At 39.2% G+C, this 27565-nt stretch overlaps 1 protein-coding gene across 2 annotated transcripts; it reads left to right on the forward strand.

Annotated features, from left to right (window-relative positions):
• The first annotated feature begins 78 nt into the window (after positions 1-78).
• Positions 79-20581, forward strand: IKBIP (IKBKB interacting protein). Of its 2 annotated transcripts, none has more exons than XM_055336471.1 (3): positions 79-579; positions 7583-7700; positions 19121-20581. In XM_055336471.1, exons 1-3 carry the CDS (start codon positions 407-409, stop codon positions 19874-19876), a joined length of 1047 nt encoding a protein of 348 aa, XP_055192446.1. In that variant the 5' UTR covers positions 79-406; the 3' UTR covers positions 19877-20581. The 2 variants fall into 2 exon arrangements, with proteins under 2 accessions (XP_055192446.1, XP_055192445.1); XM_055336470.1 differs by lacking the exon at positions 19121-20581 and adding an exon at positions 11688-14425.
• Positions 20582-27565: the final 6984 nt, after the last annotated feature.

The following is a 27565-nucleotide window of genomic DNA, read 5'->3' on the forward strand; positions in this document are numbered from 1 at the left end:
AGGGAGCGGCCCCGCCCGCCCCGCCCCGCCCCGCCCCGCCCCGCCCCTGGCGCGGCCAAGCACGGGGCGCGCCCCTTCCGGAGGACCGTGGGCCGAGGACCCGGCGGCAGCGCGCTCCGAGTGGCGCGCGCGCGCCCCCTCCCCGCGCCCTCGCTGCCCGGCGGGCGGCCCCGCGGTCCTCGGGTGTGCGGCGTTCAGGGACAGAAGGACTGCGTCCCGGTGCGGCGGCCTGAGGAACTAGAGGGCGGGCGGCCGGGGGACGCTGTGAAGCGGCGAGGACGGCGGGGAGAAGAGCCGGCAAGCTTGTGGGCGGCGCCGGTCCCGGCGGGGGCGCGGTCAGGGCCGAGGCGGCCACGTCCCGACGCCCGGGGGTGGAGAGGCTGCCTGGGACCTCGGCGGTGCAGACATGTCGGAGGTGAAGAGCCGGAAGAAGTCGGGACCCAAGGGAGCCCCCTCGGAGCCGGGGACGCGGAGCGAGGGCGGGAAGAGCCCCGAGGCCCGGGGCGGCGGCGGGGGCTGGGCGGATCCGCGGACCGGCGTGAGCCTGCTGTCGCTGGGGACCTGCCTGGGCCTGGCCTGGTAAGTGGACGCGAGGCTGCCGGGGCCTGTGTCCGGCCTGCGCGGTCGGCGCGCTCTCCTCGGGCCCCTCCCGGCCCCGACCCCGAAGAAGGGCCAGCCCAGCCGTCTTGGTTTCCTTTTCGCTCGTCTTACAACTTAACTTTTCCTCTCTATTAGCACGTAGTGGGCCCCGATCGCTCCGTGGGAGCTGAGACCAAGGTCTGGGGACGACTCAGCCGCGTCTTGAGAGGTGCCGATGCGGCGCAAACTGTGTCAAGCGCCTGCTACCCGTCGGATGCTTTCCGTGTTTGTAACCCGTTGTTTCCCGTCCTCTGCACGTTTGCCTGGGACGCGGTTGCCCCACCCTCACGCCAGTGATGCAGCCTTGAAAGATTTCATGATGATCTCAAGGCAGCAAACGTTAACGACGATGTCAGAGATTGGAGAATCTCTCATTTTGCAATCATCGTCTATGCGTTATGTGAATTGGAAGCGTATTCCTAAAATACAGATTGAATTTCGGTACCATCAGATGACAAGAGTGTAGCACTCGTGTTCACCTAAAACTGAGCAGCTGTAGTTTTTTTTTTTTTTAATTAGTTTATTTTTTCATGAAAGAGGCAGAGACACAGGCAGAAGCAAGCTCCCTGCGGGGAGCCGCATGCGGGGCTCATCCCAGGACCCCGGGATCACACCCTCAGCCAAAGGCAGATGCTCAACCACTAAGCCACCCAGTAGTCCTGAACAGGTATAGTTTTTTAAGCCAAGCAAATAGCAATACATTGTTTTCATAGAAAAAAATGAGTATTAGAAATGACCTTAAGGGGCCACCTGGGTGGCTCAGTTAAGCGTGTGCCTTTCGCCTGCCTTTGGCCCAGGGCGTGATCCTGAAGACCAGGGATGGAGTCCCACATCAGACTCCCTGCATGGAGCCTGCTTCTCGCTCTGCCTGTGTCTCTGCATCTCTTTCTCTATGTCTCTCATGAATAAATTAAAATCTTAAAAAAAAAAAATGCATGTGCCTTTGGCTCAGGTCATGATCCCAGAGTCTTGGGACTGAGCCCCCCGCCCTGGGCTCCTTACTCAATGAGGAGTCAGTCGGCTTGTGTCTCTCTCTCTGCCCCTTCACCCCCCCCACCATGTTCTCCTTTTTTTTAATTTTTATTTATTTACTTATGATAGTCACACAGAGAGAGAGAGAGAGGCAGAGACATAGGCAGAGGGAGAAGCAGGCTCCATGCACCGGGAGCCCAACGTGGGATTCGATCCCGGGTTTCCAGGATCGTGCCCTGGGCCAAAGGCAGGCGCTAAACCGCTGCACCACCCAGGGATCCTGTTCTCCTTCTTTAAAATAAAATCTTTAAAAAATAATCTTAAAACCAACTTAGTAATTTTATTTGCCCCATTTTCTTTTTTTTTTTTTTAAGATTTTATTTATTAATTCTTGAGAGACACAGAGAGAGAGGCGGGGGGGGGGGGGGGGCAGAGACACAGGCAGAGGGAGAAGCAGGCTCCATGTTGGGAGCCCTGGACTCCCGAGTAAATTTTGAATTATACACTGCTGGTGACTCATTCAGAGTCGAAATAAATAAAAGATTTGTTATAATAAAGTAAATGTCATTAAATTTTCTCTTCAAAAAAAAAAAGATACTGTTCCATCTTAGTGATACAGCATTTTATTTATGTAATATTTTGATTTTGATCTTGAAAGAATAAATTTACCCTCTTTAATAATTTTACTCTTAAAAAAAATAAATAAATTTACTCTTGTAAATAAACTGTTCTTATGTCTTCAAATGCATGCCCTTCTTTAGGTAAGTAACTCTTCTATACTGAGAAAGTTATTCAGTAATAGAGGTAGTAAACTAAAGGATACAGATCGTCCTTGACTTAGGATAGGGTTACTTCCCAATAAACCCATTGTAAGCTGAAAATATAAGTTGAAAATGAATTAATACACTTCATTTACCAAATATCATAGCTTAGCCTAACCTCTCTTAAATATGTTCAGAACACTTAACATTCGCAGACAGTTGAGCAAAATCATCTAACAAGCCTATTTTACAAGAAAGTGTTGGATATCTTATGTAATTTATTGAATACTGCACTGAAAGTGAAAAAACAGCATCTTGTGTGGGTACAGATTGGTTGTAAGTGAATCAGGTGTTTACTCTCACAGTCATGTGGCTGACAGGGAGCTACTGCTGCAGCCATTGCCTAGCATCAGGAAAGAGGATGCTACCAAGGAGAGGATCAGGATCACACTGCTAGCCTGGGAAAAGGTCAAATAAAGTACAGTTTCTGTTGAATGCATGTCACACACCATCATAAAGCCAAAAAAATCTAAGTCAAACCATTTGAAGTTGGGGATCATCTGTATATGTTGCTTCTCTCGGGATCTAATACACCTGGTTTTAGTTATTAAATGTATTTTTGATTATGCAAAGATTCATATTCATACGAGATAAATTACATCATAAAATGTTGAGCTAAAAAAAACTAAAAAAAATAAAATGTTGAGCTTTTCAATAGTTACCATCCTGGGAAAATACTAATAGAAATCTGTAGGGACACCTGGGTGGCTCAGTCAGTTAAGTGCCCAGCTCTTTTTTTTTTTTTTTTAAGATTTTATTTATTTATTCATGAGAGATACAGAGAGACAGAGACAGAGATATAGACAGGGAGAAGCTGGCTCCACGCAGGGAACCCGATGTGGAACTCGATCCTGGAACTCCAGGATCATAGCCTGCCAAAGGCAGAGGCTCAACCACTACCCAAGTGTCCAGCTCTTGATTTCAGCTCAGGTCATGATCTCAGGGTTGTGGGGTCAAGCCCCACATCAACCTCCACACTGAGCATGGAGTCTGCTTAAGATTCTCTTTCTCTCCCTCTCCTTTTTCCCCCTCTCCCCCTTCTCTGTCTTTCTCTTAAAAAAAAAAAAAAGAAATCTGTAAAGGAAAACTTGAAAAGTAGACACTTCGGTGTAGGAATTTACTGTTGATGCTTACAGTAAAGGCACAAGTTACATTCAAAATCTTCACTAACATCATTTTTCATCTTTTTTTTTCTATTTTTTGTAAGTGAAGTTTTATCTGAAAGACAGGGTTATGTTTTAAATGCCGATTTTTAAATGGAATATGGTTACTGTTTTCCTGAACATTCAGTATTGTGCCTGAAAATGAAGCTGTAGTATGAAACATAGGACTAAATGGTACTGACCTTAGTGGCTCTAGAACTCCCCTTCTTTCAAAAGATCCGTAATAACAGATTCCTTTGTTTATTTGCCTCTTTTTTTTTAAGATTTTATTTATTTATTCATGAGAGACACAGGGAAAGGGAGAAGCTGGCTCTCTGCAGGGAGCCCGATGCAGGACTCAATCCCAGGACCCTGGGATCACGCCCTGAGCCAAAGGCAGACATTTAACCACTAGGCATCCCTATTTGCCTCTTTTTCATTAAGTTGAAACAATCAGAGAAATCCTATAGATCCTCAATCAACTGTCTGCCACCATCAATGATTACTAAAGGAGCTATGTAGAGAACACCATCAGGTCCTACAGGCCCTGGATCAATATAAAGTGTATGTAGACTACATTGGATTCTGAAGGAGTCAAAGATTCCCTTTGTAAGGCCCATACTAAACTAGCCAATTAACGTGGGACCCTTTCTTGCATATCCTTTTCCCATACGATAATGCAAAGAGGCCCAAAAACAGAGTAAGAGAGTTCTCTTCCTGTAAGTGGTCTAATCTATCCATTCCATTCTTGATTTGCTATAAATCTAACACTGGTTTTAAAGGTGGACAAGCCTGGGACTTCCATCAGATGTAAGCCGGAGGGAAACCTGATCCTTATACCATTGTTGGCTTGTCCAAGGGATGGAAAAGCAGCTGCACAGAGCACTTTGAAAGAAATGGCCAAGGTACTTAAAAAGTGTAGTTGATGTGTGGTACCCTAACTGCATAAATTTGAACCCATTTAATCTTTACAACAACCTTATGAAGAATTATTATCCCCACTTTACAGGGGAGGAAACTGCAACAAATCCAAATAACTTACCCAAGATGATTATATAGCTAGTAAGTGGCGGGACCAAAGTTGCTCAGCTCCACGCTCTTAACCAGTATGATATGCTGCCTCCCTCGATACTAATCCAAGAGGCCAAGACCCTAGACATAAAAATCCCTAGTCCAAACTATTTATAGTCCTTTTCTAACTAGAAGCTATAGCCCTTAGCAGACCCTGTCTGTCTCATCTAAACTGAGGATGACAGGGAATAAGGGGGCCTTGAACTTCTGCTAAAAAATGCCTCTGACTCAGCCACTTGGGTGGCTCAGTTGGTTAAGCATCCAACTCTAATCTCAGCTCGGGTTTCCATCAGAGTTGTGAGTTTAAGCCCTATGTTGGGCTTCATGACGGGTGTAGAGCCTACTTTAGGGGGGAGAAAAAAATATATATATATGGCTCATAAAAAAGGAAACTGACCTGGATGCCAATTTCAAGAATTTAGTTTTTCAGTATTGAAGCTACCTTCTGTCAACATCGACTTCTAGAAAATCATCCTCTTCTTTAATGCTAAATGAGTTAATATTTATAAATCATTTTAGAGGGGCAGCCCAGGTGGCTTAGCGGTTTAGCACCGCCTTCAGCCCAGGGCGTGATCCTGGAGACCCGGGATCGAGTCCCACGTCGGGCTCCCTGCATGGAGCCTGCTTCTCTCTCTCTGCCTGTGTCTCTGCCTCTCTCTCTCTCTCTCTCTCTCTCTGTGTGTGTGTGTGTGTGTGTGTGTGTGTGTGTGTCATGAATAAATAAAATCTTAAAAAAAAATAAATCATTTTAGAGTAGAGCTTGACACATCTAAACAAAAATAAAATGAATGTATGTTAACTCAGCATCATGTAAACCACTTTTCACTTTTTTCATTACTAGCACAAAGTCGACTTTATGCTTGTTTTTTGTTATATGTATTATTCTTCATATGTAGTAATGGTGAATCTTTTATTCTGTTGAGAAGCTAGCCATGGAAAAAATCTACAGATTATCATCAGATTACATTTGCACTAACATGACATGGTTTTCTTCAAGGTTTTGCTTAATATTTGAATTTTGAAGAGAAGTCCTGAAGTAGACAACATTACAATATTTAATAAAATGGAAAATGCTGTAGTGTGTTATAGTAGTGAATCAACTTTCACAAAAAGTCTCTTAGAATAACAATTTTATTCTGAATAAACATTCTGATCTACAGGATAAACCCCTGAGGTAACACTGGAATAATGAATGATAAAACTAATCTCTAAAATTAGACATTTCTTTAGGGTGTTCTCCATCCTTGGTCTCTGTCTGATGATCTCAGATAAGCCTATATGCTAAAAAGAATCTCTTAAAATCAAAGAATGAAACAGCCAAAATAAAAGAATTAAGTCTATATATTCACGTTTGAAAATTAGGATAATGGCATTTTCTAATAGCCAGAAATGTTATTTAAAAGTCATATTACCACATAAGAGAAAAGACAATCTGTGCTAGTTATGTAACCTGGGCTTATTTAATTCATTTATAGGACAGACACTAGCCATCATCAAAAGAAACTTATTTTATAGGGCACCTGGGTGGTTCAGTTGGTTAGGCATCTGACTTGATTTTGGCTCAGGTCATGATCTCAGGGTCATGGGATCAAGCCCCATGTCAGGCTCTGCACTCAGCTGGGAGTCTGCTTGTCTCTCTCCTCTGCTCCTCCCTCCCCCCCCCCCAGTTCTCTATCGCTAAAATAAATAAATTTTTAAAAATTATTTTATCCAGTATAATTCAAAACCAAAAAGTCCATTTTTAGTTTTGGACAGTTTTATAGCAAGCTGGCCTAATAATAACATTTATGAATTGGAAGGATCACCACCTTTGCAAATGATACACAAAGCTCAGAAGTCTTTCACTCATCTCTGAGTTTTACAATTTTTAAATGTTTGTCTTTCAGCGGACGTCAGTTTCATAGAATACTATGAATTAGTGCTTCTCAGCTTGACTGAGTACTCAGATAGTCTGGGGAGCTTTTAAGATTTCCAATATCCAAATCACATCCTAAACAACACAAGCCAGAATTTCTGTGTGTGGGACCCAGGCATTAGATTTTTTTTAAAGCAGACAAGTGACTCCAGTATGCAGCAAAGCTTTTGAACCACTGCCCTGTGTACTATGATTTAAATTCTCTTCAGAGGAAGGGATCTGCCCAACCACTTATTGATGACTTGATAAAGAATTTCAGCTGCTCTTTTTCGGAGCCCAAAGAATTCAGTCAAAAGTAGATGAACCAAAATGGTATTAGATCCAAAGCATTTCTTTTGCATTTCATCTCCAGTCGTATACAAACAAAAGTATATTTATTGTTCTTAAGATTGGAATAACTTCTTTATGCTTCTACAATCTTTACTACTTACCAGATGAAGAACATACGCCAATTTCAGAATGGCATCTAAAGGACACCTATATGACCCATATCATTGAGTATAACCAATTGTAGAGATTGTACATCCTGCATTGCATGTATGTTCTATTGCCACTTTGATGATGACTCCTGTTTTCATAGTTTTGGCTTGTTATTTTGCAACTTCTGGTCATCTCTCTGTTCCATTCCACTGCTTTGTCTTCTACATTTTAATTTAAATACTTTTTTCACACAAGTAACTCTTGGTTCTACATTTCAGTATGAAAACACATTTCCTAGCTATTGCCCAATATGGCCTTGAGAAAAATAGGAGAGGTCCCATATCTTGTTCAAGATAATTCATCATTTCTTCCCCCAAAATATTTTTTGTGCATGCAACTATCGCACCATCTCACTCATCGGACTGGGACTTGAACAGGATAGAGTTTCACTTTCTATGATTTGTTAGAATAAACTACTAAAAGCTGTCACCACTCATACCAGAATTTATGTTGCCCTTTACCAGAAGTATAAAATGTTTCTTTAAAATTCAAACTTAAGTAGATATGAATTGGGAGGTAGTGATATTTTTTCTCTTTTCCAGGTTTGTATTTCAGCAGTCAGAGAAGTTTACAAAGGTGGAAAGCCAATACCAATTACTGAAAATAGAAACCAACAAGTTCCAAGGACTTCAAAGTAAAATCAGTTTCATTTCAGAAAAGGTAATTAATTATTAATTGGCTTACTTGGGTATGTTTTCCCATTTTTCTTCCCTACTACCACCCTTCTACCCTAATTCATAACTTTGTTTTTCCTGCCTTTTAGAACATTACTGTTTTAACTCACTGGTTTTCATACATTTTCACATTCTCCCTTCAATCCAATTTAGACTCAGATTATTTTGAAAAGACAGGTTTTTTTTTGTTGTTGTTTTTTAATATAACAAATGTTACTGTTACCAATATTCTCCTATTGATGTGACTCCAATTTTTTATCTAAATATAAAATGTCTAAAGCACTGAAAATATGATTGGCCTTTAAGTATAAAATTAGAATACCAACAGCCTTTGCTAGGCAAAGATCCATCAGGTTTTTTTTCTTTACTTTCTAGTTGGTAAATTTATATACATCTGCATGTAAGAATGACTAAAAATAAATATTGATTTTGTAGCCAAATGAAAATTAAAATCCTTGTGTATTTGTGTTTCTTCAAGCTGCAAATGTAGATGCATTATTCCTGGAATTCTTAGAAATGTGAGACATAAAAAATTTTTAACTACCACGCTCTCAGGAGAGGTCAGCTGCAACTAATAAGGCATCATTCAGGACTTGCCTGGCTACCAGGAACCAAGCTATCATTGGGAAACATGCCTTGTTATTTACTCATTCACTAAACCTTTACTTGTGTCATAAAGTAGGCAAGGACTTGTGCTTGGCACCAAGGTGAGCAAGGATTTACAAAAACAGACAAATGAAATAGAGGATCTAATTTCCTTTGGCCTCATGCACAGAATTAGTATATAATCAATCCCCCAGAAGAGAAAAGCCACAGTTGAAAATTATGCATCCCTTGCATGTGCCAGGGGATGCCACAGAGGGAGAGTCCAGCAGCCTTGGGGAGAAGCTGCATGATGCTGCAAGAGTGGGTATTTTGACATAGGGCTCAAGTTGGAATCTAGTTACATTTCTTAAGGGCTCCTCTAATCAGAGTGAACAGAGTTATAGGGGGGGAAAATCCCAGGAGATAGAAACTCCATATACTTAAAAGCTATTGAAAACAAATTTTAGGGGGTGCCTGGGTAGCTCAGATGATTAAGTGTCTGTGTTGTGATCTCAGGGTCCTGGGATTGAGCCCCATGTCAGGCTTCCTGCTCCACTGGGAAGCTCCTCTCCTTCCCACTCATGTTCTCTCTCTATCTCTGTTGTTATCTCTGTATCTCTCAAATAAACAAAATATTTAAAAAAAAGAAAACAAATTTTGAAAAAAGATGTCCTTTTTTAAATAAAAAATTTGGTGGCAATTAAAATGCGTTTGAGGCAGGTTTTTAAAATACCATTTTTAAATTATTTTAAAATATAACTTCTCTTAGTCTCAGTTTTATCATTTAATAAATGAGAATAACAAGATTTTTATAAGGATCAGATATGATACAATATATATACAAACTTTTTGAAAACTATAAACAGTAATACATTTAAGTCATTAAGCTTTTTTTTTTTAGCTCTTTTTTTAAAAAAACAAAAAAACTACTAGGATATATTGACAGCCCATAAATGCAAATTATTGTGACATACTAGTCACTGTCTATTTTCAGATTAAATTTTGAGACCTTTATTATTCTGAAAAATTGATCTTGTATTTGGGGTCTACTGTATACTGCCTCTGGATTACAGTGATGCTCTGGTGAACAGCTTAACCAGGAAATTATCTTAGATAAAGATACACTTACCTCTTCAAAAGGCCGATGATAAGACAATTAAACAGTATTACTGATATACAAATATTTCTCAGAATTGATTTTTAGAGGATTCTTGTATTATAGCTACATGTGTACATTAAAGATAATTTTTTAAAGATTTTATTTTTAAGTAATTTCTGTACCCAATGTGGGGCTCAAACTTACAACCCCAAAGGTCAAGCATTGCATGCTCTCTTGACCGAGCCAGCCAGGCACCCCTAAAAATAATTTTCAAACAAGGTTTCAGAGTGGTCTTCCTATATTAGTCAGTCCTGTTACACATTGTTCCTAACTATCACCTGGAATTGCTTCAAGTCTTAATGGAGGGTGGGAGAGGGCAGAAGATTAACAGCCATTCTTCTTCCTAAATGTCCACAAACATGTTTTTCATACCCTAAGATATGGGAGCCACAAAAAGGCATCAGACATGGTCTCTTCCCCTAAGAAATTTAGAAACTGCTATATCTTCACCTAATAACATCAGTCTGTTAAAGAGTCAGATTTCAGAGACACTTCTAAGCCTTTCCTGTTTCCCCTCCAGGCTGCTCTTCTCTCCTCAGAGAATCCATTCTCCCCTTGCTAATTCTATCATGACAGAAATAGTAATCTATTTTGATTTTTCATTGTTAGCAATTTGCCTCCTTTTCTGCTCTTTAAAGCAAACACGTGTCCTTTATCTCTATATCCCCAGTGATGGATAATGGAATAGGAGATAATAAATCTTAGTGGGACTCCAGAATATTGTGATGTAAAAGATGCAAAGTGCTATCTCCTCTGTCAAAATTTGAAGTCAGGAACTATATTAGGTCTATATTTTCATATCTAGTGTCTAGCACAAGATCTGGCACAGAGTGAAAACTGAAAATTTCTCTAATTATGTGTGCTGAGTGCCAAACAGGTGTCAAATACACAACACCATAGGTTCTCCAGGAGCTTGGGCTATGGAAGGATGCTACAGTGAGGAGCTAAGATCTGCTTTAAACCTGGAAGGAAAGACAACTGAGCTAAGCAACAGGGAGGGAAGAATAGCATACAGAGATAAATTTTGGACTTTATTCTAGAAATATTAGGAAACGTGGGTTTTTTAATACCGTACCATGATATGTACAACAGTTTTTAAAAGCTTAATCTGGCTGTAGTATGTAGGATGATTTAGGAAAGAAGTAACTAGAAGCAGATACTAGATAATACTTCTTGTATTTTCCTTGATTCTTGAAGTCTGTTTTGGGAGCCCCATGTAAATGCTTCCTTAGCTCTTCCCCTGTTGTAACATATGTAGACTTAGTTTTCTCCCCAATTAAACTAAGCTGCTCAAGGGCAGAACCACGTCTTGTACAGTATCATGTCTTCAACATACTGCAAACACTTAGTAAGTTAACGATCATTTTAGGCCTTCCTGTAGTCTCTAAGACTGTTATCTATGTTTGAGTATAAACTAAAGGAGGTCCACAGCCTCCTATGTTCTGGACACATGAGGAAATGCCAGGAGCTTACCAAAATTTACAGAAACCTTAGCACATGTTGCTATTTAATGTGAGTTGCCTCACTTAACTGGATTTTTATTCATTTCTGCCTTTGTTATAACATCTGATTCTGGTACCTTCACTGTAGGTCAGTCAAGAAATTTCCAGGCAGAAACTCTTCCAGAATCATAGAACTTAGGAAACTTAACAAATTTTATTAGCTCAGTTACAGTTTCTAAAAAAGCAGAATAACTATAATGACAACTAAGCTGCTTTCCATTTAAGTAGGAAGGAAATGTGATATACTTCAGACTTTATTAACATCATTTCCCCTGTAAATATCCCTCCATGAAAATGTCAAATATTGTGAATATAGGTGTATGTTTTTCTACCATAGTGCTAATCTATTATATTTGTTTTTAAATCTGTTAAAACAACTACTCAAATAACGAATGTTTATGTCCTTATGGTTCTGATATACATGGATATTTTAGACATCTTCAGAATTTGAACTGAGAGTGTGATTGTAAAAAGTGTATTTCCCTAATATAAAAGTTATTAAGAGACACCTGGGTGGTTCAGTCGACTAAGTGTCCAACTCTCGTTTTCGGCTCAGGTCATGATCTCAGGGTCGTGAAATCAAGCCCCACATCAGGCTCACTAAAAATTCTCTCTCTCCCTCACCTTTGTGCCTTTATCCTTGCTCATTCATGCTCTCTCTTACTCTCTTAAAAAAAAAAAAAAGTTATTAAGTAGCCTTGGGAATTGTTTTGTGTTATAAATGCAGCTTGAGTCTACCGAAAATATCCTGCAGGAAGCTACATCATCCATGTCTTTGGTGACCCAGTTTGAGCAGGAAGTATCCAGCCTCCAAAGTATCATGCATGACATCCAAAATAGTGAAGAGTTGCTCACCCAAAAGATGCAAAGCCTTAATGAGAAATTCCAGAATGTTTCAGATTTCTGGAAAAGAAGCCTAGAAGAAATGAATGTTAATACAGACCTTTTCAAATCAGAATCAAAACACATACATTCTCAAGTTACTGTCCAGATTAACTCAGCTGAACAAGAAATAAAACTGCTCACTGAAAGGCTAAAAGATCTGGAAGACAGCACACTAAGAAATATTAGAACAGTAAAAAGACAAGAAGAAGAGGATCTTCTACGAGTAGAGGAGCAGCTTGGCTCTGGTACAAAAGCAATTGAAAAGCTAGAAGAGGAACAGCACGCTCTCTTTGCCAGAGATGAAGACCTGACTAATAAACTTTCCAACTATGAACCCAAAGTTGAAGAATGCAAGACACATTTGCCAACAATTGAAAGTGCTATTCGCTCTGTTCTCAGAGTCTCTCAGGATCTGATAGGGACAGAAAAAAAGATGGAAGACTTAACTACTCAGATGTTCAATATGGAAGACGATATGCTGAAAGCAGTATCTGAAATAATGGAGATGCAGAAAACCCTTGAAGGAATTCAGTATGATAATAGCATATTAAAGATGCAAAATGAACTGGATGTTCTAAAAGGGAAGCTTCATGATTTTATGGTATATTCAAGTACAAGAGAAAAGGGAACTTTAGAGGAATATGATGTAGAAAATAAAGGAATTCATAATGACTTTTAATGCACTACATTTATTCTGATCACCATATTGTTACACATAAATTTATTAGTTCCATGCTTTTGTGTTACTTTGACATGCCTTATTTTATCCTACATTACTGGCAAATACGTGACATATCCACACACATGGATTATCCAGAGAATCAAAGCTTATCTAAGCAATAAAATTTTCATTTTAGCCATTTTAAATAGAAATATTTCCAAAATATATCTCCACCTCCTTAAAGCAATATTCTTAATTTTTTAATGTTTTCCTAATAATGTACATTATTATGAATTTCACCTATTATATTGGACCCAAATATATTAACATCTCTTGAAGCTATTGAGGAGTTTCCCTTCTTACTGACCCTAGTTTGCTATTTTTTCAAACCTTATGTCTATATCTTATACCTTTTCTGTCACCTAAAGATGAGACCCATTGGCCTGCTGTTACTGTCAGGTTGGTTGGTAGGTGATGTGGCTGCCTAACCAGTTCTACATTTCCTTTGTAATTTACTGCAGACTAAGATCCGGACCACCAAGTTCATAGGAATTTTGTCTAAAAAGAAAAATAAAATGCCCAAAGGAGAACTTGAGGTGCTTTGCTATGAGTCAATATGTATGTTTTGAAAACTATGGAGCCTGGGGAACATTTTTACTTTTCATTAACGTTCTAAAAGCATACTATTATAAATACTTGTAAGAATTTTTAAATAAGAGTAAATATGGATGCGTCTGACCCTTGATCTCAAGGTGACAATTTGAGCCCCATGTCAACCATAGATATTTTTTTAATTAAAAAAAGTAAATATGTTCTTATTGAAAGTTTTACCTATGAATTAAGTGTGTATGCTTTGAAGTATGGACTTTTGGGATATCTTTGTATACCTGGGCTTTTTTTTTTTTTTTAAGGTTCTAACTGCGTTACAGACTCTTTAGTTAGCTAGATACATAATCTCTAGATAAAGTATTCTACCTACAATAAAAAAAAATACCAATACACCTGTGGCCCATTTTAAAGAGAAAAAGAGGGACACCTGGGTGGCGCAGCCATTGAGCGTCTGTCTTTGACTCAGGGTCTGATCCTGGATACCTGAGATCGAGTCCCACGTCGGGCTCCCTGCATGGAGCCTGCTTCTCCCTTGCCTGTGGCTCTGCTTCTCTCACTGTGTCTTTCATAAATAAATAAAATCTTTAAAAAAATTTTAAAAAAAAGATGAAAAATTTGAAAATGACTTTTCAGCATGATGAAAAATTATAACTATGGTAATTAAATGTATGTCATTGTTTTTAAAGAGTTCCCAAACTAATCACCCAACCAAATTTGTGATTTTATTTTACTCTAAATCATATAATGCAGTCACAGGGAATAATATGTGGACATACTGAGATGTGATTAAAGGGAGATCTAGTCAGATTTTTCCAATAATGATAATCAGAAATGTGCAGGGTTGGGGAAGCACATAAAACTTTTATTGGTTACTAATGCATCAAGAGTGTCCAAATCTGGTGTTGAAAACTGAGTCGACTGCATATGGAAGTACTGTTCTTGTGTCTTCTTGCCAGTAACCAACTGTAGTCCCAGTTTTATAACGCAGTATCAGTGGAATTAAACACAAAGAACTTGAAAGCAATCAATTGCAAAAAGTAGTTGCGGTCAGGTAGTTTTATTATGTAAATTTGCACATTTTTGGAAAAATCCCAAACAAGTTCTACTCTGGGGTTAGGAGGGCCTCTGGTAGATAACCATAAAAATGAGCCTGAAAGAATGCTACTATTAAAAGAGTATATCATTAATTTCTGGAATCTTAACATTAAGTTCCTTCACCTCTGAACATCCAAGTTCTTGTCTGTGTGCACTGACAAAATTGTATTTGTTTGCCTTTATTTTAATGCTAATAAAATAGATTCTAAAGTTCACTAGAACTTTGTTGTTTCAACCTCCATCCCCTCATGGCAGGTGTGATCTCTTATATTTTGTTTGCTGAGCCTATCACCAGATTTGATACATCATTAGCTTTTATATACCATAGTAGTTGCTACAGAAAATAAATGGAAACAAAGTGACCACTGTGTTCTATAGTAACAGTTACAAACAAAACCTACCCTTCCACAAGTATGTCATGAGAAAACTATTGTGTAGATGTATATACATATAATGTACACATGTATATGTATATTTTCCTTTAACTCAGAGGTTCTCCTCTAAACAATTATCAGTAAACAGTTTTAGATGTACCCAATGTGTCTTCCTCTATTTCTTACATTCATTTAGATATCACAGATACTTGAAATTTCAAAAACTTCCCTGTGTATCAGATATTAAATTATATTGTTATTCTTTCCTTTAAGGAAGATTACCATATTCTAAGACACATTTTGTGTCTTTGTAATTGATAATAAATTTTATATCAATTAATTTCTGATAGTACTACTGGGCCCATTTTTTAAATTTAGTATGAATAAATCACTTTTACAAAACAAACATCTAATTTTTTTAATTTTGGATGCAAAGTTTAAAGATATATTAATAACAATATTTCCTTAAATTTTGTCTAATGCTTAGAAGCTGTTGATTAAGTGTACTTTTCATATTTTATAATGAAAAATGTTGATTTATTAGCCTCATGGTTCTGTAGAAAACTAGTAAGATACAAAGTTAATTGCATTATTTTTAACCTCAACCTGATTATAGACCTTTGTATATATCTATAATCTTAATCACAGCTTAATATATCATTAATGATAGTAAAAAAATTAAAAATAATGATGCAAATTCACCAAGCACATGTAAAAAGATACATTTCTTTATATACTTATCTCATATTTGCAATTGGCAAAAGCTCTGTAAATTTACCCAGCATCTGTTGGTTGGTTTGTTTGTTTTCAGTTCAGCTATTGAACTATTAATTTAATACAAATCAAAATGCTCCATCCCAGGTTTGACAGCAAGGGAGGAGAGAACTAGCATTTTGGAGCCTATTATGTGCCAAACACTGCTAGGAGGTCTACATTCATCATCATCACAGTAACAGCTCTGTATCCTGAGTACCTACAATGACCTGCATTATCACTCCTTATTACAAGAACTTTGCTGGCCATGACACGCATTTTAAAAATGAGGAAACTGAGGCTTAGCAAGGTTAGGAAATGTGCAATCACACTGCTAGGTCTGTCTCTCTACTGATCTCCCACAGTACAATGCAATCTGCTACTATTCAACCAGGTGGAGAAAATCACAAGAAATCTGTTATGGATAGAACTATCTTGAGAATTTTTAAAAACCATAATTCAGCCAAATGTGTCGACTACCATATCACCATCAAACGAGACTGTAAGTCACCCAAAAGTTGTAACTATGATGTAAAATTGTTTGGGCCTTGGACATAAGAAGAAACCAATAAATGTTTAGGGAATAGTGGGAAAGAAGTGGTGGAGAAAGAGCCTCAGGCTAGAATCTTCTAGGCTTTGCCACAAACTGTGTGTTCTTGGGTGCTTTATTTGGGGGCTCAGTTTTTTAATTTGTAAAATGAGGAAATTGTATCAAAAAATCTGTAAAACCCCTTCTGGCTCTATGTGGTTTTAAATTTTAGAGATTAATAAAATTTCCAGGTCCTTTAGTTACAGCTCAAAGATCCTTTAGCACAGTTTTTGGAAAGCCAGTTGGACCCAGAAATCATTCCCTTGAACCATGTTGCTCGACTTGTAGATCCAAACAATATTTAACATTATTGGACAGCATCTAGCTCAGTAGCCTGTATACTTGATAGGAATTTGGTAAAAATCTTTTGAGCTACTGGTGGACTCTCCAACATTTCTATGCATTCTAGGCAAATAGTTCAAATTTTTTTTTAATTTTTATTTATTTATGATAGTCACAGAGAGATAGAGAGAGAGGCAGAGACACAAGCAGGTTCCATGCACCGGGAGCCCGATGTGGGACTCGATCCCGGGTCTCCAGGATCACGCCCCGGGGCCAAAGGCAAGCGCCAAACCACTGCGCCACCCAGGGATCCCCAGGCAAATAGTTTAAACAAGCCCTAAGTAGTTTCTAAAAATAATTCTGTGAAACAATTTCAAGACTATTCCTGCACCATATTAATATTTTAGTAAACATCAACAGAAGTTCATGATAAATTGCTTTTTATAAGCTACCGAGTGAAACAGCTTTACTAGCAGTTTCTTAATGATCTGCTCCTTCTAAGAATAAAGTTAGTGCTTTCTGATGAGTCTTAACTGTGTGGTACTGTTAGGCTACATTTACTCTACCAGAGTAAATACATTAATAAATAATACCTAGTAATGAATTAGATGAAATAAGCCATCTACTTCCTTCATTGTTTGAAGTCTCTGATTCAGCAAATACACTTGCAAAACCTTTCTCCTAAAAATAGCACATACTTTTGCAATCACTACTTGATTTCCTTCCTGTTTGTGGTTATATATATTTTTTAAGATTTTATTTATTTATTTAAGAGAGAAAGAGTATGAGTGGGGGGAGGAACAGAGGGTGAAGGACAAGCAGACTCTCCCTGCTGATTAGGGAGCCCAACGTGGAGCTTAAGCCCAGAACCCATAACCTGACCTGAGCCGAAGTCAGACACTTAACCCACTCCGGAGCCTCTGTGGTCACTCTTTAATGTCACACCCATAATAACATATTAACTCTCTGGCTTCTCTACTAAAGAACACTTGGGGTTACCTCCCCCTACCAATAATTAATAGAGCATAAACCTCCTGAGAAGAAAAATCCTAAAATATATTTTGAAATCAAACATACATGATGAGGCAAAGAGAGGAAATTACTACTTTAACTGTTCTCCATTTCAACTTGCCATTTTTTTTTGCAGCTATACTGTTACTCCTTTTTTAAGCTGCCATAAAAATAATATTGTGAACATACTAAATTTTTATTTTATTTGCATTAAATAAAACTAAGTTGAAATGTTATCAAAATAATCTCAAAAGATTAGCTGAGTAAACCAGGCAAATGCAATTTTATAAAGGTAATTCATAACATTGAAATACACAATTATTTTGGAAATAAAACTTGATGTCTTTAGATAAAACTGCTTTTCAGCTTGCATATTCCTTGTTTTCTGATTTTATTTATTTATTTGAGAGAGAGAGAGAGAGAGAGAGCATGAATAAGGGGGAGAGGCAAAGGGAGAAGAAGAAGGAGAATCCTCAAACAGACTCCCCCTGAGCACAGAGCCCAATGCAGATCTCCATCCCAGGACCCTGAGATCATGACCTGAACCGAAATCAAGAGTCAGACGCTTAACTGACTGAGCCACCCAGGTGCCCCTTTGTTTTCTGATTTCAAATAATCTATTTATTGTCATTTTCCTTCCCAAACTAAACTATAAACTCCTTAAAAGCAGATACTGTTCTTTTTTTTTTTTTTAAATTTTATGATAGTCACAGAGAGAGAGAGAGAGAGGCAGAGACACAGGCAGAGGGAGAAGCAGGCTCCATGCGCCGGGAGCCCGATGTGGGATTCGATCCCGGGTCTCCGGGATCGCACCCTGGGCCAAAGGCAGGTGCCAAACCGCTGCGCCACCCAGGGATCCCAAGCAGATACTGTTCTTGACCATACTAGCACACACAAGCCCAATAAACACTGTTGAATCCAATTAGTTGTTTAGGATTTTTAAAAAAAATCTTAGGGGCCCCTGGGTGGCTCAGCAGTTGAGCATCTACCTTCTGCTCAGGGCGTGATCCTGGGGTCCTGGGATGGAGTCCCACATCAGGCTCCCCAGAGGGAGCCTGCTTCTCCCTCTGCCTATGTGTCTGCCTCTCTGTGTGTGTCTCTCGTGAATAAATAAAATCTTAAAAAAAAGAAAAAAGAATTTTGGAGATAGTTTTTTATTGGTTGTTTTGTTTCTTACATACCTATTTTCTATTTTCTCCACTAAACTACTAAACTGAGTTGAGGTCACAACCCAAGCTGTCCTCATCTTTATATCCCTCATACTTGGTATGCCTAACATAGTAGGAACTTAAGAATTATTGAACTTGTCAGGGTCTCATGGATAAATACCCCCAGAAAGTTATTCATAAAAGTAATAGGACAGGGACACTTGGCTGGCTTAGTCACTACAGCATGCAACTCTTGATCTCTAGGTTATAAGTTCAAGTCCCACATTGGAGGAGATTACTTAAAAATAATATCTTTAAAAGTAATAGGACAAGAAAGCATATACACATGGAGTCTTGAACATTGGTACCTTCATTCTAGCACTTGAAATAACTACAAACAAATTTGTTTCAGAAATTATATTGCCGTGTCTGATCCCCAGAAATTTACCAAAGTTCATCTAGAGAAGGCTTTGTCCTCTCTTCTCTAGCAAGGAAAAACACTCCACTGTCTCTCATTTAGCTCATTCTGCAACTATACCAAGGCTGATGGTATAAAAATAGCTGAAAGATGTGTTACCAGTTATACTTTATTATATTTCCTTCATGTTTTCCTTCTTAATCATTACTAACACACTTGATACATCTTTTATCATGCTTTCCAGAAGGGTAAAATGGTAGTTAAAATTTCAACCTGAATTCTATATATTAAACTTTTAATCAATTTAATTATTGTGGTGCTATATTTTCTTATAGTGGCAGAAGTCTGAAGCTATCATGGAACAGTGGAACTCTTTTCAAATAATTGCTCATCTAAAGCGTCTACAGGAGGAAATTTATGAGGTAAAAACTTGGTCCGATAGGATAACTGAAAAACAGAGTATACTGAACAACAATTTTACAGCTCTTTCTCAAGATGTGACAAAAGTAGACCAAAGTACAACTTCCATGGCAAAAGATGTTGGTGTGAAGATTACAACTGTAAAAACAGATATACGACGTATTTCAGGTTTAGTAACTGATGTAGCATCATTGACAGATTCTGCACAAGAATTACAAAATAAAATAGAAAAAGTAGAAAAAGATACAGTAAAAAACATAGGTGATCTTCTTTCAAGTAGCATTGACCGAACAGCAATGCTCCGAAAGATAGCATCTGAAAATTCACAAAGAATTAACTCTGTTGAGAAGACACTTTCAGAGCTAAATAATGATTTCAACAAGCACACAGATAGGTTTTTAAGCTTAGAAAGTGACAGAGCTAAAGTTTTGAAGACAGTAACTTTTGCAAATGATCTAAAACCAAAAGTGTATAATCTAAAGAAGGACTTTTCCCGTTTGGAACCATTGGTAAATGACTTAACACTACGCATTGGGAGACTGGTTACTGATTTACTACAAAGAGAGAAAGAAATTGCTTTCTTAAATGAAAAAATATCTAATTTAACAATAGTCCGAGCTGAGATTAAGGATATGAAAGATGAAATAACACACATTTCAGATATGGATTAGCTTGAAACCATTTAGATGAGACTGAGATAACTTTAATAACATGACCTCTGTCCTGTTATAAAAAGACTGACAGGGGCAGCCCCCCGTGGCGCAGCGGTGCCGCCTGCAGCCCGGGGCGTGATCCTGGAGACCCTGAATCAAGTCCCACGTTGGGCTCTCTGCATGGAGCCTGCTTCTCCCTCTGCCTGTGTCTCTGCCTCTCATTCTCTCTCTGTGTCTCTATGAATAAATAAATAAAATCTTAAAAAAAAAAAAAAAGACTGACAACTCAGAAACAATGACATTTTGGAGCAACATCATTTTGTATCTGATTCTGGAAACCGAATAAAGGAAACCTCACTTACATGGAGTTGCAAGGCCAGAAGGGGGAGTTCTCGCGCCACTCGGCTCCTTGCAGCCCTTTGCCAAACAGATGGAAGCCATTGCTTTCCTACCCCAGTAGGCGGAAGATTTTTCTCCTAGACACAGCAGACCAGCCAGTAAAAGACAACTCGATCAAGGAGCAGCCACCACACTGCAAACTCCCAGTTCACTCCAGTGGAATTTTTTGTTTATAATAAAGCCCCTCTCAACTGCCCCCTTTCCTCTATGAAAAAGCATTCCTCTTCTATGTTCACTGGACTTGCCTATGGTCTTGCCATAGCCTGCGTGTCTGGCATTGCAGTTCTGTTATTCCTGAATAAACCCATTCTGCTGGTGAAATAACCGGTTGTTTTATTTTTAAGGTCAACAGATTCAATTCTGAACAGTAAAAACAAAATATTTTAAAAGGTTGAGCAGTTGATTTTTCAAAATAAATATGCTAAAGTGTATACTTGCAACTTTTTATAGCAGGAACCCAGTGCATTCCCCTGATACACACTCTCTTACACACAGAGTCCAGACAAGAAGTAGAATCTGCCATCTGCCACTGGGAAGTCTGGATGGGGCAGGATCTGAACCCCATTTGCCCTCATTAACTGCCGGGGAGCATAGTATACATACAGCTGGAGCCCTAACTGGAGAACTGCCCCTCAGGCTCAGGGCTGTAGCATTCATTATTCATCTAGGGGAAGGGAAACCAGAAAGGCCACAGCCAGGGAGTTGAGGAAAGGAGTCATGTAAGCCTTCCCAGATCTTTCATGGCTTTAGGGAACAGGAAAAATTGACCTAAAACAGAGAAGGGAAGTGATGGCTAGAGCAGGGTTTGAGGGGGAAGCATTATAAGTTGCAGGGGGCTTGCCAAGCCTCAGATGGAGACTGCCCCAAAGCAACACAGCCCATGTGTGGCGATGATGTAACCAGAGCAGCCTGGGCAGAGAAGGAACTTCCAACATTTAAAACAGCATTATAGGGATCCTTGGGTGGCGCAGCGGTTTGGCGCCTGCCTTTGGCCCAGGGTGTGATCCTGGAGACCCGGGATCGAATCCCACGTCAGGTTCCCGGTGCATGGAGCCTGCTTCTCCCTCTGCCTATGTCTCTGCCTCTCTCTCTCATTCTGTGTGACTATTATAAATAAATAAAAATTAAAAAAAAAAAACAGCATTATATAATTCTACGCCTATGAAAGTCTAGAAAATGCAAACTATAAAGGCAGAAAATAGATTCATGATTGCCTAGGGATGGCAGGAGGTAGAGATTATAAAGAGGCACAAGGAAATCTTGAGGGGTGAAGGGTATTATCTTAGTTATGATGATGGTTTTACAGGTATTGTACATGTATCAAAATTCATTAAATTGTACTCTTTGAATATGCATAATTTATTTCACATCAAATATTCCTCAATAAAGTTGTAAGATAAAGTACAATGATCTTTAAAAAAACACAGTGCGTTAGTTCCAGTGTCCTATGCCTAGCACGAAGGGTGTCCAGATGCACAGAACCAGCCTTTCATGACAAAAAGCCAAGGCTTGGGGATGAACCATTCTGGAACTCTTTGAAGTGACTACCTCTGTTTGAGTCATGTCTGTTTAATACAGTAGGAACAACATAAGATTTTGAAATCAGAGATATCTGAGGTCCAATTCTGCCTCTATCACCACAGAGTTGTGTGGCCTCAGACAAATTTAGTGTTATACGAACTTTCATTTCTTCACCTATAAATGAGGACAAATAAATTCTGCCTTACAAGAGGGACTGCAGTGGACATTACTATTAACTTATCTAAATTGCCTTTGCACATAAAGGGCAAAGCCATTAACTAATATAACAAAAGTTACATAGTAGGGGACGATGTTTCTGTAAATAGCTCTATACTCCACAGTATCACCATAGCACATCCTAATACACTATCCGATGTTCATAATGATACCAAATGAAAAGTAAATTATGGGTCACCTGAGTGGCTCAGTTGGTTAAGCGTCTGCCTTTGGCTCAGGTCATGATTCCAGGGTCCTAAGATTGAATCCTGCAAGGAGTCTTGCACTGGGTTCAGTGGGGAGTCTGCTTCTCCCTCTCCTTCTGCCCCTCCCCTCTGCTCATGCTCTCTCAAATAAATAAGATCTTTTAAAAATATATGAATTAAAATTTTTAAAAAGAAATGTGAATTATGTTCCATGTAATCATTTTTTTTAAAGATTTGTTTATTTATTCATTCAGAGAATGAATGAGAGAGGCGAGAGAGAGGCAGAGACACAGGCAGAGGGAGAAGCAGTCTCCACGCAGGGAGCCCGACGTGGGACTCGATCCCGGATCTCCAGGATCACACCCCGGGCTGCAGGCGGCACCAAACCGCTGCGCCACCGGGGCTGCCCCATGTAATCATTTTTTAATAAGGCATAATATTTTACACATGAACATTTAAATTTTTTTTTCAGTACTTAAAAATATAAATTCAAGCCAGCAAGCAAATACCCACCATTTGCTTTGACATGGATGGAATTGGAAGGTGTTACACTGAGTGAAGTCAGTTGGAGAAGGACAATCATCATATGATTTCACTTATACAGAGAATATAAGAAATAACAAAAGGGATTATAAGGGAAAGGAGGAAAACAGTGTGAAAAATTAGAGAGGGAGACAAATCATGAGAGACTCCTAATTCTAGGAAATGAACAAGGGTAGTGGAAGGGGAGGCAGGTGGGGGGGTTGGGGTAACTGGGGTACAGGCACTGAGGAGAACACTTGATGGGATGAGCACTGGGTGTTTTACTATATATTGGCAAATCAAACTTCAATAAAAACAAATGAAAAAAATATATATATATATACAATTCAGCCATCTGAAAAATTCATTTTTGAGGAATATTTGTTTCTATCGGTGCCGAATAAATGAAGCACTTGCTTCATTTGGTGCTAGTTCTACTATTATTGAAATAATGACTCACCAATCTGTCAGTAATTTGGAAGCCAGGCTGAGCAAGACTTTTTCAAAGGAGCCTTCAAATCTGGAAATGTCACTAGGCTTGCCGTCATGTTTTTCTCTTCAGGTCAGATAGCTTTTGTGGCAAATACAAAATAGTAAGCTTTGGATCTGTTTCCTAACAGTAGAAGATAGAATCACTTCAATAATAGATATGGGTAAATCATCTTCAGCTTTCTGTGGAATTTCCCTGCTTTAGTATCCTTTAAAGTCTAACCACTCGACAGTCAATAGAATCAGCAAATAATTGTTTATCCACAAGTAATAACTTTGGGCACATCAAATTTTCAGATGTTAGCGATTTCTTAGTAGTTTTAACTTCGACTCGTATAGCCTTCTGTGTTGAGATCATGGCTTCAAATAATAGATGCTGCTCCTTGAATAAATTAATCCTTCATCTTCAAATCTTGCATACACTGCATTCCACAAAGAAAGCCAGCTGACTTGTACATGGAATCACAGTATTAGGTAGGAGTTCTATCTTGTATGGGAAACATATCCCCTAGACTCTTGTTCAGTATAGCTAGCCTTTATTAAGTGATTGCTGCATGCATGGCACACATGCAAACTTTAGGTTTTTTCCAGAAAACTCAAGTCACATTTTAATAACCAACAGTCGGGACACCTGAGTGGCTCAGAGATTGAGCGTCTGCCTTCAGCTTAGGGCGTGATCCCAGGATCCAGGATCGAGTCCCACATCTGGCTCCTTGCGGGGAGTCTGCTTCTCTCTCTTCCTGTGTCTCTCTCTCTAGGTCTCTCATGAATAAATAAGTAAAATCTGGCTCCTTGCGGGGAGTCTGCTTCTCTCTCTTCCTGTGTCTCTCTCTCTAGGTCTCTCATGAATAAATAAGTAAAATCTTAAAAAATAATAATAATAACCAAGAGTCATAAACGTTCTATCAATGCTGAGGTTAACATCTCACACACTGTGAACACTTCTAAGAATGTGAAGTAAGGGCTGCCTTGTAAAAGAGAAATGATTCCATAGATAATATGTGAGGTTAAGAATTGCTAGGAGGAGCTGACTTATTAAGGCACCACATCACTGTTGGATGGATCAGGAACAGCACAGCCATCAAATGACCTACAGATTCCTTGACATCTGAGATCAGCTTCTTAACCAAGTGGTATGTGAGATTTTTAAATTATTTTGTGATTTATCTCATAAATGATAACAGTGTAGTAGTTAAGTGTACTTTCTCATCCTTATGTTTTTAATTTTTTCTAGCTCCCTTTATTCCAAGTATACAGTATATAACATATAACATTCATATGTGTTATCAGTAAGGCTTCCTGTCAATAGTAGGATATAGTGGTCCTATAGGGAGGGACTCCTATAGGGGAGTCAAAGTTGTAGGTACATATTTGGTGGTTTAGAGGAGGGAGTAATCGTGCTCCTAAATGTCACCCTCCCTACCCTCCAGTTGTTCAAGTCAACTGTAACTCATTTCTTCTGCTAAAGAAACAGCATGTAACTAATTTAGCATCAAGACCACTATGTGGAGAAACCTGGGTGGCTCAGCAGTTTGGCGCCTGCCTTTGGCCAGGGGTGTGATCCTGGAGTCCCGGGATCAAGTCCCATGTCAGGCTCCCGGCATGGAGCCTGCTTCTCCTCTGCCTGTGTCTCTGCCTATCATGAATAAATAAAATCTTAAAAAAAAAAAAAAAGACCACTATGTACCAAACTTCATGAGCCTTGTGGACATTTTTCTATCTATCCCAAAAAGGGTATCACAAAAATGTTAAACTCATTTTAAAACGTGGTCCAAACATTTCAAGCTTTCACACAATAAAGATCTGGTTCAGCTCTTAGTTCTGTTCAATTTTATGTCATATGCTATTCATCATTTAACAAAAATCAGGATTTCTCAATTTTGTTTTTTAAATTTTTGACAGAGGGGCAGCCCCAGTGGTTCAGCGGTTTAGCGCTGCCTTCAGCCCAGGGCGTGATCCTGGAGACCCTGGATCGAGTCCCACATCAGGCTCCCTGCATGGAGCCTGCTTCTTCCTCTCTCTCTCTCTCTCATGAATAAATAAATTTTAAAAAAAAAAATTTTTTTTAAATAACTTTTTGACAGAAAGAGTGCGCATGCACAAGCAGAGCAGGTGCAGAGGGAGCAGGGAGCCCGATGTGGGGCTTGATCCCAGAACCCCAGGATCATGACCAGAAGTCAGACACTCAACCAGCTGAGCCACCCAGGTGCCCCTGGGTCAAATCATATTTGACTCTCCAAGAAACTACTATGCACTTCTATCATGTCCTAGCATTATAACATAAACTACTAATCACATATGGAATTCTGCTTTATGGAATTGACATTTTCTTAAGCCAAACGTGAAAAAAAACATGTTTTTAAAATGCAGAGGGGAGCCTGGGTGATTCAGTCAGTTCAGTGTCTACCTTCAGCTTGTACTCTAATAAATCTTTAAAAAAAAAAAAGTCATTAGAATCTTTTAGTATGAATAAATCTTTTTTTTTTTTTTTATTTATGATAGGCACACAGTGAGAGAGAGAGAGAGAGAGGCAGAGACATAGGCAGAGGGAGAAGCAGGCTCCATGCACCGGGATGCCTGATGTGGGATTCGATCCCGGGTCTCCAGGATCGCGCCCTGGGCCAAAGGCAGGCGCTAAACCGCTGCGCCACCCAGGGATCCCAGTATGAATAAATCTTAGGGATCCCTGGGTGGCGCAGCGGTTTGGCGCCTGACTTTGGCCCAGGGCGCGGTCCTGGAGACCCGGGATCGAGTCCCACGTCGGGCTCCCGGTGCATGGAGCCTGCTTCTCCCTCTGCCTGTGTCTCAGCCTCTCTCTCTCTCTCTGTTTGTGACTATCATAAATAAATAAAAATTTAAAAAAAAAATAAAATAAAAATAAATCTTAAAATGTAAAATGGGAATACACAAAATTTTAAGCAGCTATTTTCCTTTAATTTCTACACTGAAATGGTTTTCTCTCGTAAATAGCTTTGAAATTATCTCTAACTACAAATAGCAACTCTTAACAACTTGAACACAGCATACTTACTTTCGACACCCACAAATAAATTCTATTTTCTGGAAAACAAAACTCCCATCATACATGATTGGCAATTGAAATCTTATAGTGAAAGCTGACTGAACTGCTTGTTTTCAAACATAGTCCACCTTTAGATTGGCTTAATATGTATTTTCATTCCTACACTTTCTTCTTACATGACTGACATTCCTCCCAGGATGATCTGTTCCTTTCACCTCAAGCTGGGATTTAGACCTGAGATTACTGATATTGTGACAGAGTACAGTGAAAGTGATGCTAGGACTTCTATAGTCCTGAGAGTCCTAAAAAAGATCCAGCTTTTGCTGGCTCTGCCTTAAATCCTGAAATCCAACTGCCCTAAAGCTGTGCTATAGATCTCAAGAGACTAAGCCACTAACAGGGAGATGCTAAGAGTAGCTTTTCAGCCCAGATGAGCAAAAGCCTTTTTTTTTTTTTTTTTAAGTAAGCTCTACATCCAATGTGGGGCTTGAACTCACAACCCTGAGATCAAGAGTTAATTGCTCTACCAACTGTGCCAGCCAGGAGCCCAAGGTGAAAACCTTTAAAAAGGACCTAAGAGCTATCTTCTGATTATAATTTGACACAGAGCCAAGATCCAGCAGAGATGCTCCTGAATGCCTGACTGGAGATTCTAAGTCTCAATCCATTAGATGTCAGTTAATTTGTTACACGGCAACACTCATGCAGTGGTGATGTGAGTTACCATAGCCACAATGTACCTTTTAAGTGTGGCCCAACTGCACTCACAATCCCTCCTCTCTGCAAGGCACGTGAAATAAGTTTGTAATCTTTTTTTTTTTTAAGATTTTATTTATTCATGAGAGACACAGAGAGAGGCAGAGACACAGGCAGAGGAAGTAGCAGGCTCTATGCAGGGACCCTGATGTGGGATTCCATCCCGGATCTCCCAGGATCAGGCCCTGGACGGAAGGCAGCGCTAAACCGCTGAGCCACCCAGGCTGCCCCATAAGTTTATAATCTTAAACAAGACCAAGTGAGTATATAGAGAAGTTAACCTTCAACTAAATAGGTCTGTTTTTTTTTTCTTTATAGGTCTGGTTCTTAAATTTAGACAGTGGCTTACTATTTAGGTGATTTCATGCTACCTTTTTTTGTAATTAGAAAGTCCGATAGGTTTGAAGAGAACTGTTACCTAAAGTGGTTTTCAGCTATCAAGTGCTTCGTTCCTTTTTTTTTTTAAAACTTTTTTTTTATTTTTTTTAACTTATTTATTTATGATAGTCACAAAGAGAGAGAGAGAGAGAGAGAGGGAGGAGGGGGGCAGAGACACAGGCAGAGGGAGAAGCAGGC

This window comes from Nyctereutes procyonoides, unplaced genomic scaffold (assembly GCF_905146905.1).
Source record: "Nyctereutes procyonoides isolate TBG_1078 unplaced genomic scaffold, NYPRO_anot_genome, whole genome shotgun sequence".
NCBI classification, from domain to species: domain Eukaryota; kingdom Metazoa; phylum Chordata; class Mammalia; order Carnivora; family Canidae; genus Nyctereutes; species Nyctereutes procyonoides.

Excerpts from the sequence above, each read along its gene's own strand:
- IKBIP (XM_055336470.1), top strand. The coding sequence starts at position 407 with ATGTCGGAGGTGAAGAGCCGGAAGAAGTCGGGACCCAAGGGAGCCCCC. Across the intron at positions 580-7,582 it reads ACCTGCCTGGGCCTGGCCTG|GTTTGTATTTCAGCAGTCAG; the intron begins GTAAGTGGACGC and ends TCTCTTTTCCAG. Across the intron at positions 7,701-11,687 it reads TCAGTTTCATTTCAGAAAAG|CTTGAGTCTACCGAAAATAT; the intron begins GTAATTAATTAT and ends TTATAAATGCAG.